This window comes from Eschscholzia californica, unplaced genomic scaffold (assembly GCF_041429995.1).
Source record: "Eschscholzia californica isolate CP2 unplaced genomic scaffold, dmEscCali1.0.p SCAF_3, whole genome shotgun sequence".
NCBI classification, from domain to species: Eukaryota; Viridiplantae; Streptophyta; class Magnoliopsida; order Ranunculales; family Papaveraceae; genus Eschscholzia; species Eschscholzia californica.
The window spans coordinates 58,346,735-58,363,878 of record NW_028238420.1 but is presented as its reverse complement, the minus strand read 5'-3'; the positions used below and the strand labels follow the sequence as shown (position 1 = coordinate 58,363,878).

At 37.3% G+C, this 17,144-nt stretch overlaps 1 protein-coding gene across 2 annotated transcripts; it reads left to right on the top strand.

The window, feature by feature from the left end:
• The first annotated feature begins 8,997 nt into the window (after positions 1 to 8,997).
• LOC147552454 (uncharacterized) lies at positions 8,998 to 14,630 on the top strand. 2 transcript variants are annotated; one of them, XM_086670103.1, is made up of 3 exons: positions 10,690 to 11,657; positions 11,745 to 13,351; positions 13,873 to 14,630. In XM_086670103.1, exons 1-3 carry the CDS (start codon positions 10,955 to 10,957, stop codon positions 14,197 to 14,199), a joined length of 2,637 nt encoding a protein of 878 aa, XP_086526229.1. In that variant the 5' UTR covers positions 10,690 to 10,954; the 3' UTR covers positions 14,200 to 14,630. The 2 variants fall into 2 exon arrangements, with proteins under 2 accessions (XP_086526228.1, XP_086526229.1); XM_086670102.1 differs by having other exon boundaries at positions 8,998 to 13,351.
• The last annotated feature ends 2,514 nt before the right edge of the window (positions 14,631 to 17,144 follow it).

Sequence of the window (17,144 nt, the reverse complement as noted above, 5' to 3'; positions counted from 1 at the left end):
TAGTAGTTTTAGTACTTTTGCTTTTCAACTTATTCATGCTGATATTTGGGGACCCTTTCCGGTTCCATCTTTAACCAACAAGCGTTATTTCCTCACACTTGTTGATGACTTCTCCAGATTTACTTGGACATTCCTTATGCAAACCAAGTCTGAGACTAAAACACATTTAAACTTCTTTTTTCAGTTTGTTTCTAAGCAATATCATAAGAAGATTAAATCTATATCCTCGAGTCCTGAAAATACATTTTCAAACCCGATTGAAACATTTCGTTCTGATAATGGAGCCGAGTTCTTATCCAATGATCTCCAAACTTGGTTCCATTCTCATGGAATTCTCCATCAACGCAGTTGCGTCTCCACACCCGAACAAAATGGTGTCGTCGAACGTAAACATCGTCATTTACTCGATGTTGCTCGCGCTTTGCGTTTTCAAGCACATCTCCCTTTAAAATTTTGGGGGGAATGTTTAAAAACGGCAACCTATTTAATCAATAGAATGCCGACTCCAATACTTTCATACAAATCTCCTTATGAAATGTTATATGATTCTCCACCGGACTACTTAGCTCTCCGAGTTTTCGGTTGTTTATGTTTTGCAACCAATACCAACATCCAAAATAAGTTCGATCATCGAGCTAAACCTGGAATATTTGTTGGTTATCCGCCTGGGAAGAAAGGATACACCATTTACGATTTAGAGACACACAATCTCTATGATTCCCGGAACGTGCGTTTTTTTGAGGATAAGTTCCCTTTCGCTGAACGTCAATCGACATTCTCTGAACCTACCTCCTTCACTCCGCTTTCATCGGACGCCTATTACTTCAGTCCCATCGACGATACCCACTCGCCTCATCCGGACTTGTATACTCTCCCGTCTTTGGTCGACGACCATTCACACTCTTCCACTGACGCGACCCCCATCCCACCTATTGTGTTAGACTCCTCATCTTCCGCTGCTTCTTCCTCGGAGGAATCTCCCGAGCTTCCTTCTGACTCTGTTATTCCCTCGCAAGGTATTTCCCCTCTGCAAGGTGCTTCTCCTTCGAAAGAACCTTCACCTTCGAATTCTGACACCACCCCGGTTTCAGCTACTTCTCCCGAAGAACCTTTACCTTCTTCTAGACCAGTCCGTACAACGAGACGTCCTGCCCATCTGGCTGACTATCTTTGTTCTTGTACTACTGCACCTACGACTTCCACCAAATATCCCTTAACTGACTATGTCAGTTTTGAAAAATTCACTCCTTCCCATCGAGCATTTCTTACTTCCGTTGTCAATACGGAAGAACCCACATCCTATTCCGCCGCCAAGGCTTTTCCAGAATGGCGTGCTGCAATGGATAAGGAAATTCAAGCTCTTGAACAAAATCAAACTTGGTCATTAACTCCCTTACCCCCTGGAAAGAAACCAATTGGTTGTAAATGGGTGTACAAAATCAAATACCGCTCTGACGGATCAATTGAACGTCATAAAGCGCGACTCGTTGCCAAGGGTTATACCCAAGTAGAAGGCATCGATTATCATGATACTTTCGCCCCAGTCGCCAAATTGGTCACTGTTCGTGCACTTCTTTCCGTTGCTGCCATTAAAGATTGGCCCCTCCATCAGTTGGATGTGAATAATGCTTTTCTCCAAGGTGACTTGGATGAAGAAGTCTACATGACTATTCCACCTGGGTTTTCCAGGACTGGTGACCACAAAGTATGTCGCTTGCACAAATCCCTTTACGGATTAAAACAAGCTTCTCGACAGTGGTTTGCCAAATTTTCTACCGGCTTACAAGCTGAAGGTTTTAAACAGTCATCTTCTGATCATTCACTGTTTTGTTTTTTTGATGGTCCGACTGCCATTTACGTCTTAGTTTACATAGATGACATCATTATCACCGGCAATAATGCCTCGGAAATTTCATCTCTTCAATTACGTCTCGAGAAACGTTTTTCTCTTAAAAACCTTGGACGACTTCAATACTTTCTTGGAATCGAAGTATCTCGTTCCCCAAAAGGCATTTTCCTTTGTCAACGCAAATACACGTTGGACATTCTTCGCGACTCGGGTCTCCTCGGAGCTAAACCAAGTCTTTTTCCTATGGAACAACACTTAAAGTTATTACCTACTGATGGTACGCCATTAGACGATCCAACTTCGTTTCGGCGTCTTATTGGTCGACTTTTATATGTCACGGTGACTCGTCCTGACATTTCATTTTCTGTGAATTACCTTAGTCAATTCATGCAAAATCCCCACTCCAATCATATGGATGCGGCTACTCGAGTTGTTCGTTATTTGAAAGGCACCATGAATCATGGCATCCTTCTCTCTTCGTCCAGCACTCTAACTATTTCTGGTTTTACCGACTCTGATTGGGCTAGTTGTCCCATCACCCGTCGCTCGACCACCGGCTACTTCACTATGCTTGGTTCAAGTCCGTTGTCTTGGAAGTCCAAGAAACAACCGACTGTTTCCCGATCCTCGGCTGAGGCAGAATATCGGGCTCTAGCTACACTCACTGCGGAACTGCAGTGGCTGAAATATTTGTTTCAAGACCTTCGTGTCTCAATTCCAGAACCCTTTCAGGTCTTCTGTGACAATATGGCGGCTATGCACATTGCCGCCAATCCTGTCTTTCACGAACGTACAAAGCATATCGAGATCGATTGCCATTTCGTTCGGGAGCAAATTGAATCTGGTCTTATTAAAACGACTCACCTTCGCTCTGCCGATCAGATAGCTGACATCTTTACGAAACCACTTGGTTCAGATCCATTTCATCGGTTACTCTCCAAGTTGGGCTTGATTCAGATTCCTTCCCCTGCTCCAACTTGCGGGGGGGTATTGAAGTATATTGAAGAAAAGGAAGATATCTTGAAGATATCTCCCCAAGATAGAAAGAAATACATAATATAGCAATTGTAATTTTAATTGTTTCCTCTTTGTAATATTTCCTTATTTATTATTTCTCTACAAACCCTATTGTAATCTCTATAAATATGTACCCAAGTCTATCAATGAAATTACCTTTGATAATTATATCTCTTGTTCCTCCTTCAATTTAATATTGACTACTCTATCATATCAATCAAAGAGTGGGGATGAGAGTGAATCTTGAGGGGTCAACTTTCAGGAACTATATGTGGCCAGTGGACTCCTTCCCTATCATAACCATTAAACTTACCTTCTCAATGTTTTTAACCTTCCACACAGAGTTAATTTTAATTATCCTTAACAAAAAAAAAAAAGAGTTAATTTTAATTGGACTTCCAATTTATGATCAACTTAAAAAAATGTAGCCTCATATTATCCAATATTACAATTTGGCCCTACAATTATGACTCATTTGGTCAAATTTAACATTCAATATGTCTTTCTGTTTTTGTCTTCCTTCCAAATTATTTTTTTTCCATCCTCTCTCTCTCTTCTCGTTGGAAAAAGATTCTGACAGTACCAACAATTCCAATTAAAAAAAATTATATGCTTACTTCCGAATTCCAATCTATTTGTTTGCTACCTCCACCACCATCACCAAAACCATTACATTTTCTTTCCACTCTCTCTCTCTCTCTAAAAACCCCAAGTTGGAGCTTTAGGTGAAACTCCAATATGAGGATTCTAGAGAAGGAAAGGTAGAGAGAGGTAATAGTGGTGGTGACGATGTCTCTGGTTGAGGTGGTGGTAAAGTAGAAGAAGAAGAAAAAACAAGGAGGAAAGCATATTGAAAGGAAGGGTAAAAAGTTAAAATATTGAATAACAGTTCGACTAACAAAATCACTATCCTAGAGGGAAAGTGAGAAAAGCCGGTGACCATCTGCTAATGATTTTTTTTTTTTTTAATATGGCCATATTATGTCCTTACGATGTTGTAAGCCAATTGATGTAGGTGGTGATTTGGGGAAACAAAAACACTTTATGAGAAACACAAGAACATTTGGGTGAGAAAATATGGTTTCCGTAGAAAATAATTTTTGATCTTCTTCTTCCTCTACTCCTCGCCCCTGTTGAAAAGGGGGCTTTTAAACCAAATTTGGGTTTGGGCCCAATATAAAAGTGTGGGTTTGAGTAAATGGTTTACCAAACTAGAAGGGGTAAAAAAGTAAAAGCCTCATGAAATTAATTAAAAGGGTGTAGAGAGTTCTTTTCTTAGTCAAATTCAAGAACAATCTAGAGAGAGAAAGAAAAAAGGAGAATAGTAAACAAGAAACTTGTAGAAGAAGACATAGATCTAGTATGAATATTGTGTTTAAGGTAAGAACTAACTTCAATATCTAGTTTAATATTGTGACAAAACTTTGTGTCTCTTGTTTTATGAGATTGTGTAGATCTAAAGAAGCTTTATTATATGAAAGTATGTTGATGTGAATCTTTTGAGTTTATTTGAGTGTATTGAAGTATCTATACCTCTAATCTCCATCAAATTGGTATCAGAGCCATATTAGTTTATCAATTCAAGTTTTTTCAACATTTTTGAGATCTAGGGTTTGTGAAATTTTTGGGGATCTTTTAAGAAAATGTCAAATATGATACAACCTCAAATACCTAGGTTAACTAAAGAGAACTATGAACATTGGTGTATTCAAATGAGTGTATTATTGGGATCTCAAGATTTGTGGGATATTGTTCAAAATGGTTATGTAGAACCAACTCAAGAAGAAGAGAGTTTTATGAATGATGTACAAAAGTGTGTTCTTAAAGACTCAAGAAAGATGGATAAAAAAGCTTTATTTCTTATCTATCAAGGAATTGATAGTCCTACATTTGAAAAAGTGTCCGAAGCAAAATCATCGAAAGAGGCTTGGAATATTCTCAAGAATTCATTTAGAGGAGTTGATAAAGTGGTAAAGGTTCGTCTCTAAATTTTGCGTGGTGAATTTGAAAGATTGAGTATGAATGAAGGAGAACTTGTCTCCGATTATGTTTCAAGAGTATTGTCTAATGTTAACGAAATGAAAAGGTGTGGTGAAAAATGTGATGATGTTCGGGTGATGGAGAAGATTTTACGGTCTTTGACACCTAAATTTGATAATGTGGTTATTGTCGTTGAAGAATCAAAAGATTTGGAATCCATGACGGTAGATGAATTGATGGGAACATTGCAAATCCATGAACAAAGGGTGAATAGAAATGTCGCAACCTCTTCAAATTGTTCGGTTGATCAAGTACTTCAAGCAAAACTCACTTTAGAAGAAAAACAATATACACCCCAAAAAGAAAGAGGCTATGAGAGTTATAGTAGAGGTTATGATAATGGTAGAAGAGGCTTTGGAAACCAAAGAGGAAGAAATTTTTTTAATAGAGGAAGAACAAATGAACCAAGAGGAAGAGGTAGAGGAAACTTTACTAGAGCTTATAATAGCCAAGGTAGAGACAAAAGGGATATTGAATGCTATAATTGTCACAAGCTCGGGCATTATAGTAATGAATGTTGGTATAAAAATAAAGTTAAGGAAGAATCAAACCTTGTTGAAGATGAAGTAGAAATTAATGTTGATCCTACATTGTTATTTTCTTGTGATGGTTTTGACGAATCACAAACAAACACTTGGTATTTCGACACCGGTGCAAGTAATCATATTTGTGGAAAAAGAGAATTGTTTGTTGAAGTGAATGAAAGTGTGAAAGGGTGTGTAAAGTTCGGTGACTCCTCAAAGATACCGGTGCTAGGGAAAGGTAATATCCTCATTCAACTAAAAAATGGAAAACATAACTATATTTCCGATGTTTATTATGTTCCCGCAATGAAAAATAATATTTTGAGTTTGGGACAACTTTTAGAAAAAGGTTATGATATAAGATTGAAGGATCTTCATCTCACACTAAGAGATAGAAGTGGAACTCTAATTGCTAAGGTAAAGATGGCAAAGAATAGATTATTTCCCTTGAACATTCAACATGGTGATGCAAAATGCTTAAACTCTATTGTGAAAGATGAATCTTGGTTGTGGCATTTGAGACTTGGGCATCTAAACTTTGATGGGATGAAGACCTTGGCAAGCAAGAATATGGTAAGGGGTTTACCATGTATTGATCACCCAAACAAAGTGTGTGAAGGGTGTATATGGTAAGGGGTTTACCATGTATTGATCACCCAAACAAAGTGTGTGAAGGGTGTATCTTTGGCAAGCATCATCGCACAAGTTTTTCTAAAGAAGGGAGGTGGAGAGCATCTAATATATTGGAGCTTGTGCATACCGATGTTTGTGGTCCATTGAAGCCAATGACAAATGGAGGTAACAATTACTTTCTCACTTTTATTGATGATTTTAGTAGAAAAACATGGGTTTATTTCTTAAAAAATAAATCCGAAGTATTTGAGGCATTCAAAGAGTTCAAGAACATGGTTGAGAAACAAAGTGGTTTTATGATAAAGAAACTAAGGTCCGATAGAGGTGGAGAATACACCTCAAGAGCATTTGATATGTTTTGTAGAGAGAACATGGGATTGTTCATGAACTTACTCCGTCATACACACCACAACTAAATGGAGTTGCCGAAAGGAAAAATCGCACCATATTAGACATGGCAAGAAGCATGTTAAAAGAAAAAAGTTTGCCTAGAGAATTTTGGGGTGAAGCCGTTGCATGTGCCGTATACTTATTAAATAGATGTCCCACTAAAAGTGTCTATATGAAGACCCCACAAGAGGCATGGGGTTATTACAAGCCTAGTGTATCTCATTTAAAGATATTTGGATGTATTGCTTATGCAAAGATACCGGAAGCAAGAAGAACAAAACTTGATGACAAAGGTGAGAAATGTATCTTTCTTGGGTATAATGAGCAAATGAAATGTTACAAGTTGTTTAATCCAATTGTCAATAAAGTTCTATTTAGTAGGGATGTGGTATTTGAAGAAGATTTGGCATGGGAATGGAAAGGAAAAGAAATTGTTCAAGTTGAACTTAGACTTGAAGGAGAAGAAGAAGAAGATGTGCCACCAAGAGAATTTCAAAGAGACCCACAAACACCATCGTCCTCATCTCCATCATCCTCATCATCGGGGGGAAGTTCTAATGAAGGGCCAATGAAAACAAGAAGTTTGAGAGAGATATATGAAGTTGTGGATAATGAAGAAGAATTAAACTTGTGTTGTTTTCTCATGGATTGTGATCCTATTAGTTATGAAGAAGCCATCCAAGAAGAAAAATGGGAAAATGCTATGAATGAAGAAATTAATGCAATTGAAAAAAATAATACTTGGGAGTTGACAAATTTGCCAAAAGGATACAAACCTATTGGTGTGAAGTGGGTGTATAAGACAAAGAAAAATGCAAGTGGAGAAGTCCAAAGATACAAAGCAAGACTTGTAGCTAAAGGTTACAAGCAAAGAGCCGGCATTGATTATAGTGAGGTATTTGCTCCCGTTGCTCGTATGGAAACAATTAGATTGTTAATCTCTATAGCGGCTCAATATTCATGGAAAATTTATCAACTTGATGTCAAGTCGGCATTCTTGAATGGTATCCTTGAGGAGGAGATATATGTTGAACAACCTTTAGGGTATATTAGAAAGGGCAAAGAAGATAAAGTTTATAAGTTGAAGAAGGCCCTTTATGGGTTAAAGCAAGCTCCACGTGCATGGAATGCAAGAATTGATAAGTATTTTCAAGAAAATGGATTTGAAAAGTGTCCTCATGAGCACACTTTATATATGAAAGTGAAAGAAGGTGGAGGTATGTTATTTGTTTGTCTCTATGTTGATGATTTGATATTCACCGGTAATGATTCAAGACTATTTGATGAGTTCAAGAAGAGCATGATTAAGGAATTTGATATGACCGATATTGGGTTGATGGGTCATTTCCTTGGTATTGAAGTGAAGCAAATGGAAAATGGCATATTTATTTCTCAAAGTGGATATGCTAAGGAAGTTCTTAGAAGGTTTAAAATGGAGTCATGTAATCCGGTAAACACCCCTCTTGAAAGTGGAGTGGAGTTGAGAAAATGCTCAAGAAGAAGTGATGTCGATCCTACATATTTCAAAAGTTTGATAGGAAGTCTACGTTATCTTACATGTACAAGACCGGATATTCTTTATGGAGTTGGGCTAGTGAGTAGGTACATGGAGACACCGGATGAATCTCATCTTAATGTTGCAAAGAGGCTCCTTCGATATATTAAAGGTACGCTCAATGATGGTTTATTTTTCTCTTGTGAACAAGATTTTAAGCTTATCGGTTATTCCGATAGTGATTGGGGTAGAGACTTAGATGAAAGAAAGAGTACATCGGGGTTTGTATTTTTTATGAGTTACACGGCATTTACTTGGTCTTCTAAAAAACAACCCATTGTGACTTTATCTACTTGTGAGGCGGAATATGTCGCCGCTAGCTCTATGGTTTGTCATGCAATTTAGTTAAGAAATATGTTGAAGCATCTTCAATGCCCTCAAGTTGGTCCAACCGAAGTGTTCCTTGATAACAAATCGGCTATTGCTTTAGCCAAGAATCCCGTTTGTCATGAAAGAAGCAAGCACATTGATACACGCTACCATTTTATTCGTGAACATGTTAAGGAAGGTGATATTGAAGTGATGTATTGCAAGTCTCAAGATCAAATAGCGGATATATTTACGAAGCCCTTGAAGCATGATGTCTTTGAGAGATTGAAGTGGATGCTAGGTATGAGAAGCTATGGAAATTTGGTTTAAGGGGGGATGTTGAAAAGGGGGCTTTTAAACCAAATTTGGGTTTGGGCCCAATATAAAAGTGTGGGTTTGAGTAAATGGTTTACCAAACTAGAAGGGGTAAAAAAGTAAAAGCCTCATGAAATTAATTAAAAGGGTGTAGAGAGTTCTTTTCTTAGTCAAGTTCAAGAACAATCTAGAGAGAGAAAGAAAAAAGGAGAATAGTAAACAAGAAACTTGTAGAAGAAGACATAGATCTAGTATGAATATTGTGTTTAAGGTAAGAACTAACTTCAATATCTAGTTTAATATTGTGACAAAACTTTGTGTCTCTTGTTTTATGAGATTGTGTAGATCTAAAGAAGCTTTATTATATGAAAGTATGTTGATGTGAATCTTTTGAGTTTATTTGAGTGTATTGAAGTATCTATACCTCTAATCTCCATCAGCCCCACCATCGGCAAGTAATCATGATCACTACCACTGATCATTCTCCCTTTGTATCTTTTGGAATCTCTCACTCATCGGTCTATCTCTATAATTCCCTGTCATCGGTAGAAAACCCATGCGAAGGAGAAAATCCCTTTTCATGAAGGTATTCTAGAGTAGAACTCCTTCGTGAAATATCTATCTTCTTTATTTTCAGGATCTTCTTCATCTTAAACGGGATGGGTCGAAAAAGGTTAAGAAGGAAAAATAGTAAAAAAAAAAAAAAAGAGAAAAAGAAAAAAAAAAGAGTTTTGCAAGGATGCGCCTTTAGAGATCATTGAATCCTACCGACGCCTTTAGAAAAGAACACATTTAGCCGAATAAGAGAGGCACCTTTAGAATAGTAACAAACATCGATAGCCATTTTTTTCTTTTTGTTAAAATTTCAATAATCACTGTGCTTGTCAAAATTTGGTAGCTCAAGTGGTGGATAATGTTGACATAAACTCCAAAATCCTGAATGTTATATGTTCGATTCTTCGAAGAGGCGGATTTCATGGTTTATTGAACTTGAGTTATTAAGGTTCTGTTTGATACGTGAGAAAACATGGTTGAGAAAGTCGTTTTTGCGAGAAAGTCGTTTTTCCTCTGTGTGATTGCACTCAAAGATAAGAAAGCCTATTTCTCGTGGAAAAAAAAGATGGGAAAATGGGTGTTTTAGTTTACCACCAAAAAGGTGGTAAAACGCATTTCTTACCCACTCCCGTAACATAACGCGCTCTCTCTCATCTAAATCTCGTGACTTTTTCTCTCTATCCACTTCCATCTATATTTTTATGTCTAATCTCTCTCTGGATCAGCTTGAAGAACTCTGCGATTGTGCTAGTAATAAAAGATGGAAGGTGAGATTGAAGTTATGAAGATGGAAGGGGAAAAAAGATGAATACGATAATGTGATTGGAGATGATATTGAAGTATCTAAGTTGAATTTCATGGAAGATTGTGGTTGAATTTATTATAATCAAGAAAGATGGAAGATGATATTTGAGTTATGAAGATCAAATTTCTGCTGAACTCATATTCATAAATTTCCCCCATTTTTTTCTCGTTTGGTTGAAGTATAAAGATGATATTGAAGTTGCTAAAGCGATTGAAGCACATCAACGACGAATCTATGAAGCAATCATGTTTCAGGCTTTGAAATGGTTATAGTTAGGGGTAAGAGTTACATTCTCCTCTAAATAGATTTGGGAAGAGGAGTGAATTTTCTAAAGGCACCCTAACGAGTTCAACAAAGTGTATCATATTTTATAGGCACCCTAGAGTTTTACTACAACCTATCAAACACTTCAATTTGAAAGAAAAAGTTGATTTTCTTACTCAGATGTTCCAACGTATCAAACGGATATAAATGATGTTGTTGGACTTTAAGCCACACTTTAGTTGGAATATCTGTTAGTTCTTGTAAGAGTTTGAGTAAGACGGTTATCTTGCGTATCACATTTTTGATGTATTAATAATCATTCACAATTTCCGGAAAAAAAATAAGCATTATGCTTGTAGTTACTCTTTTATCCGTTGATAAAATCTTTCTAATTACTTTAATTTTGAGAAGAATATTTGTCCACCAGTCAATCTTTCTAAAGCAAATCTCTGTTCCACCGTTCTGATTTTGGTAAGTGTTCCAGCAACTCATTCAAAGTTCACGTGGAAGTCCAACTACATGCATGTTTGACATGTGTCAAATCCTTGTTACCTTAATGACACGTGGACGCGCCTACCAACCAAAATGAATCAAATTTACTACAGAACTCCTCAAGAAGAAGAAATCTTCTTGTCTACTTACAATTTTCTTCCATTAAAACAACAAAACCCTAAAGAGAGAGAGTAAAGTTTAGAGTTATGATGAATGTTTTGGCTCTATTGCTTGTAGTTTCATCACTTGTAGCTGGAGGATTCTTCTCAGTACAACAACCTTCACAAGAAAAGAAGACAACAAGAGAAGATTTATTAGTCAAAGAAACTCATAGACTTGTTGTAGTTGAGTATGAGAGAGAAGGACTAGTAGATAACAATCATAAATCTTCACTTGATTCTTCTTCTAATCAGAATCATAATAAAGATGATCATGGGTTTTCATCATCATCATCAAATGGTCAGATAGGTGGAAGATCAGGGGAGAATTTTGAAGGAGGTGGTAGCTCATTTGGTTTTCATTCAAATCTAGGTCAAGGAATTACTAGTGAGAAAATTGGGGAAGCTTATGATGAAGCTAAGTGTCTTGCTAAAGATTGTGCTGATGTGAAACTTCATTATATTGGTCAAGCTGCTCACAAATTGGAAGAAACAGGTAAGAAAATGCCTGAAACCCTAGGTCATGTAAAAGATAGCATTTTAGATAAAACTCATTCTGCTAAAGAGACATTTGATGATGCTAGAGAGTCTGCTACACAAACCCTAGGTCATGCAAAAGATAGGGTTTTAGAAAAAACCCATTCTGCTAAAGATTCAGTTGAAGGTGCTAAAGAATCTACAGCACAAACCCTAGGTCATGCAAAAGATAGGGGTTTTGACAAAACCCATTCTGCCAAAGAGGCATTTGAAGGTGCTAAAGAATCTACAGCACAAACCCTAGGTCATGTAAAAGATAGGGTTTTAGATAAAACCCATTCTGCCAAAGAGGCATTTGAAGGTGCTAAAGAATCTGCAGCACAAACCCTAGGTCATGCAAAAGATAGGGTTTTAGATAAAACCCATTCTGCTAAAGATGCACTTGAAGGTGCTAAAGAATCAACAGCTCAAACCCTGGGTCATGCAAAAGATGGGGTTTTAGATAAAACCCATTCTGCCAAAGAGGCATTTGAAAGTGCTAAAGAGTCAACAACTCAAACCCTAGGTCATGCAAAAGATGGGGTTTTAGATAAAACCCAATCTGCTAAAGATGCACTTGAAAGTGCAAAAGAATCAACAGCTAAAACCCTGAGCAATGTGAAGGAGAAAGCTTCAGAAAAAGGACATGATGCAGCAGAAACCCTGAGTCATGTAAAAGATGAGGTTTTAGATAGTGCACATTCTGTTAAAGAAGCACTGGAAGGTGCTGGAGGAACTGCAACCGGAACACTAAATCAAGCTAAAGAGAAGGTTTTGGATAAGACCCAATTTGCTAAAGAGAAATTTGAAGATGCAAAAGAGACTGCAACAGAAACCCTAGTTCAAGCAAAAGAAAAGGCTTCGGATAGTGCCCAGTCTGCTAAGGAATCATTAGAAGGTACAAAAGAAACTGCAAAGAGAACCCTAAATCAAGCTAAAGAGAAGATTTCAGATAAAACCCACTCTGCTAAAGAGGCATTCCAAGGTGCAGAAGAGAGAGCTACAGAAAAAGCTCAACCAGTTAGACAAGCATATGGAGATGCCAAGAGAACTGCAGCAGAAACCCTAACTCAAGCAAAAGAGAAAGCCACAGAAAAAGCTCAACCTGTTAAACAAGCATTTGAAGATGCAAAAGAAACCCTAAATCAAGGGAAGGAGAAGGTTTTGGGAAAAGCCCAAGATTTAAAAGAAAAAGCAGAGGACAAGATTCCAGAATCAGTAACTCAAGCAAAAGACAAGATATTTGAAAAAGCTCATGATCTCAAGCAATCGGTAGAAGATGTTAAAGATACTGTTCAAGAGAAATTTAGTGAAGGGAAAGATAGACGAGGAGGAGGAGGAGGAGGAGGTTATCTCAGTAGAGCTAAAGAGAAAATTCTGAATGAAGCTTCAGATATCAAAGGAAAAGCTGAAACTGCCAAAGAAACTGCAAAAGGGGCAATAGATATTGGGGAGAAAATGAGAATGGCCGGAAGTGCCATCACGGATCGAAGAACGAAAGGTGAAAAAACTACTAGTTTATTTAGAGAAGGAGGAATGAATTTCACATCATTGGTATTCAAAGGTTGGGATGCATCAAAGCAAGCAGCTAAATCAGTTGAGAATATTAGATGGGGTTTTGGCATGCTACGTTTGATTGGTTTTAGTGTAGCTTATGGAACGTCTATTTGGGTATCTTTTGCCTCTAGTCACATTTTGAATGGAGCATTGCCAAGAAAACAATTTGCCATGATACAAAGTAAGATTTATCCGATTTATTTTCGGGTTATGGCGTTTTCTGTTGCGTTATCTGTTGCGGGTCAAATCTTGAGCCGAAGGTTTTATATTCCTCAGATGAACAACTCAGATAAGATGCATTCTTATGATCTCGGAATTGCACTTTCGTTCATTCTCATCAACTTGCTCCTCTTGGAGCCTAGGGCTACTAAGGTATACTTCTAGCTCCATTCTTTGTTCTCTCGCACCTCATCTTCCTCTATATATTGGTAAGTTTAAGGTTATTGCATCCATTCAGGTCATTGATGAAATAAATTCTCTACTCTGAATGAGTAGTATTAACCATACATAACTACGCTTTCTTGATGTGAAGATCTTACATTGTCGTTACATAACATTATGATAATGCATGCATTTTCAATGAAAAATGTGAAATTGATGATGGGTGAATGAAGAGGAATTGAAATTATATCGAGTATAAAGTATTTCTTGTGCTAGTCATGGTATAAAATAGTCTAAGTTAGAAGCTTGCAGTCGACTAATCCGTCGCTTTTGTAGGGGATGCATTTTGTTAGACTGGACAATGTGGTTTGGTTACTGATCTTCACACCATTGATGTCCCTATTCATGACACATTTTGTTCATCATCCGGATTTGAAATGTAGCTAGCCATCCACATAATGTGATTATTCTTTGACCAAACTGATGAATAATTTTGGGATGATCCGAACCAGGTGATGTTAGAAAAGATAAAGTGGGAGAAAGAGGAAGGAAGAGGGCTACCTGGTCACGCTGGTACTTCAACATCAGGAGTACCAGTATCATCAGGGATTGGAACGAGCAGAACAAGAACTGTCGCTGGTGAAGAAGAAACGACGATAACAGAGGCTTCAGAAGCAGAGGAAGAAGAACGAAAAAGGGTTCATGACAATCAGTTACAGAAACTGAATCAAAGACTGAAGAAACTAAACACGTACTCGGCTCTCTTCAACGTTTTGACAGTAATGACTCTTACTTTTCATCTAGCACACTTAGCTCAGTGCTTGTATGTGAGCTGTTAAAAAGCATATCACCTGATTCTTACTTGGGAGGTCTGAGTTGATCGATGACGAAGGAAGCAAGGATGGCTTAAGAATTTTCTGTTTTATTTGTAATTTGTGTTTTTGTATATAAAGAGCAAGGTTTAACAATGTTTCAGGAGTGGTGGAAAGATGTTTGTGTTGTGTTGCTTGTTCTCAAATTGTGATCTCTGTTGTAAGTGATGATTCGGGTGTGCGGGTGAAAGTTCTTGGTTGAGAACATTGCTAGAAGAAGCTTTGTAAGGGTTGGTGCTGATTTGATGCTGAATCATGGCCGTGCCGATCTTGTTTTAGGTGAGGGTTCTCTTTTGGTCTGAGAGGATAGGGCCTTGTGAGTCTAATTTTCTTGTACAACCTGTTTCTTCAATTGTTATCTTGTTTCCTTTTGAGATTGGATAAAACTTTTACCTTCACTTAGGCTGTCATAATATGTTTTCTCTTATATACTACAACATGAAACCAATACAAGATAATCTCTAAATATTCTCTAAACTCTGGGGATATGGAAGTTATGTGGTGGTTAGTTTAAACATTGAGCTTGACAAACTTGCATGTACTACAGGTTTTAAAGATAACGGAAATGAATTTATGTGAAGTAGTCATGAACAACCTAGCGAGAAGATAGGTTTTCAGAGTTCCGCTCACTTAGGGGCGCTACTCGGTCCCCTGTTGGATTCTTATTATTGAAATGATAGCGAATAGATAGGCGCCATTGAATAGTCATTACCTGGCCAAGAGTGGAAAATCAGTTCTCATTGAATCAATGGTTTTTGGTCCCCTGTTGTATTCTTATTATTGAAATGATAGCGAATAGATAGGCGCCATTGAAGCGTCATTACCTCGCCAAGAGTGGAAAATTAGTTCTCATTGAATCAATGGTTTCAGTTATGCTAGTAGTATTTTCATTTTCCTTTATTGAGATATGAGACGGATTGAGATAAAGAGATCTGGTTGGCGATCAAGATGTGACTTTAGGAGTGGATTTCATCAGAAGGAAATACTTCGTTTACTTCCAGCAAATTGTTTATGTAAGAACTAGTGGAAAAAAGGAATTTGGAGCAAAATAATGCAACATTGATAGAGCGTTGAATGAGAATGCCCAAGAACAGAAAGAAAAACTATTTGAGCTACGTCCCTTGAAATAAGAATTATAATCTCATGGTTGCGGGTGTTGTACCAAAACAATTAACGTACTCTTCTACTAAAACATTCAGCAAATTTTGGGTTTGAATTCAGATCTAACTTTTTCTGATCTTCATCCCATAGAAGGATTACGATACAAGCTTATTGTTGATTTTAAACTTGCTGTACTATTGGAGAGATAAAAAGATCAGATTTAAACGCGGTGATAAATCTCTCCATGAAGTGAACGAATCCCTCTTCAAAATCATAATCTAAACTGGTTGGTGATCAATCCAAAAAAAAAAATGAATCTAAACCTAAACAAATCTTGGTGGTGAAGAAACTTTTGATTGGTGCAGTTGTGTTCTTGGAGAAAACTCAACCTCCCATAAATCTAGATCTAAACCGTTGGTAAGTAGATAAACAAGCTTGAACGATGTTTAAGGTATTAGTAAAAATTTAAACTTTATATATAATTACTTAGAACATTTTGGTAAGTTCAAGTTAATAGGATAGTTAATTGCTTTCTTTAGAGCATCTCCAATGCAACACTCAATCTTAGAAACTCTGAGTGCCACCTAGGATTTTTAGAGTTTTTTCTTAAAATTCCTCTCCAATGCAACACTCTATTTGGATCTCTAAGATGACGTGTCGAGGGTGGAATAGAGATATCTCAAGAGGACACTCTATTTCTAGAGTGTCCTCTTGAGATATCTCTAATTGTCTAACTCATCAATATTTGAATTTCAACCAATAGAAATCGAGTCTTCTATATTTTCTAAAATAACTAATTATTTATTGACAAAAATAACTATGCCACATAAGTAAATAAGATAAGTTTAGAGTTTTGCATTGGAGACAAAAAGAAATTAAAGATCTCAATTGGAACTTGACAGGTAGGATGAATAGAGATTTTTATCAGTTTTGCATTGGAGATGCTCTTAGTTATTATGATAATATTTTGAACCAAAATAGTCATTTTCCCCACACAAAAAAGAAAAAAAAAAAAGGTAAAGGGAGATTTTATAGGGCCCCCCATTTTTGTCAAAAGGGCCCCTCCTTTAAAAGTGCCTCTCAAATCTCCCTTTTTGGTTAGAGGGCCCCTCCCGAAAAAGGCACTCTCCCTTCTCTTGTTTGACCTAACGGTAAACTTAACGCCGTTAGGTCAAAATTATTAAAACCAAGAAAAAGTCCTTTAACCAATCAAAAGCCCCACCCCTCTTTCATCTTCCTCATAACTTTTGTTTCATCTTCTTCTTCTTCATCTATTACCTCTATCACTACCGTCATTTTCATCTTCATCTCTCCCTCATTCTCTCTCGGTTTCTCTCTCTTTCTTTCTCCTCTTTCCATCTCCATCTCTTCCTCTTTCTTCTTCCTCATAACCCTAGGTTTAGTTTTTTTCGATTTTTTGAAGCTATATTGTTTGAATACTTAAATCTACTGGTTAGCAACACAAGGAAGAAGATTTGCGGACCTTATTTGGTCTGGAAGAAGGTGAAAATCAAGAGAGGAAGAAAACCCCCAAGCGAGCTTTCCGGTTGCACCAGACCGAAAAACTACTGGTGACAAATACGGTGGGCTCGAGCTGTAAATATTGCAAAATTCGGCCTGAGCCCACCGAAAATTGGGCCAGTAGCACTAATTGCTGCTGGACCAATTTTCGTTGGGCTCAGACCGAATTATGTAACATTTTTCGGTGGGTTCGGGCCGAATTTTGTAACATTTTTCGGTGGGCTCGATCCGTAAATATTGCATAATTCGGCCTGAGCCCACCGAAAATTGGACCAGTAGCACCAGTAGCT

Coding starts and splice junctions, on each gene's coding strand:
- LOC147552454 (XM_086670102.1), top strand. CDS start 10,955: ATGATGAATGTTTTGGCTCTATTGCTTGTAGTTTCATCACTTGTAGCT. Junction 13,352..13,872: donor TGGAGCCTAGGGCTACTAAG/GTATACTTCTAG, acceptor GATCCGAACCAG/GTGATGTTAGAAAAGATAAA.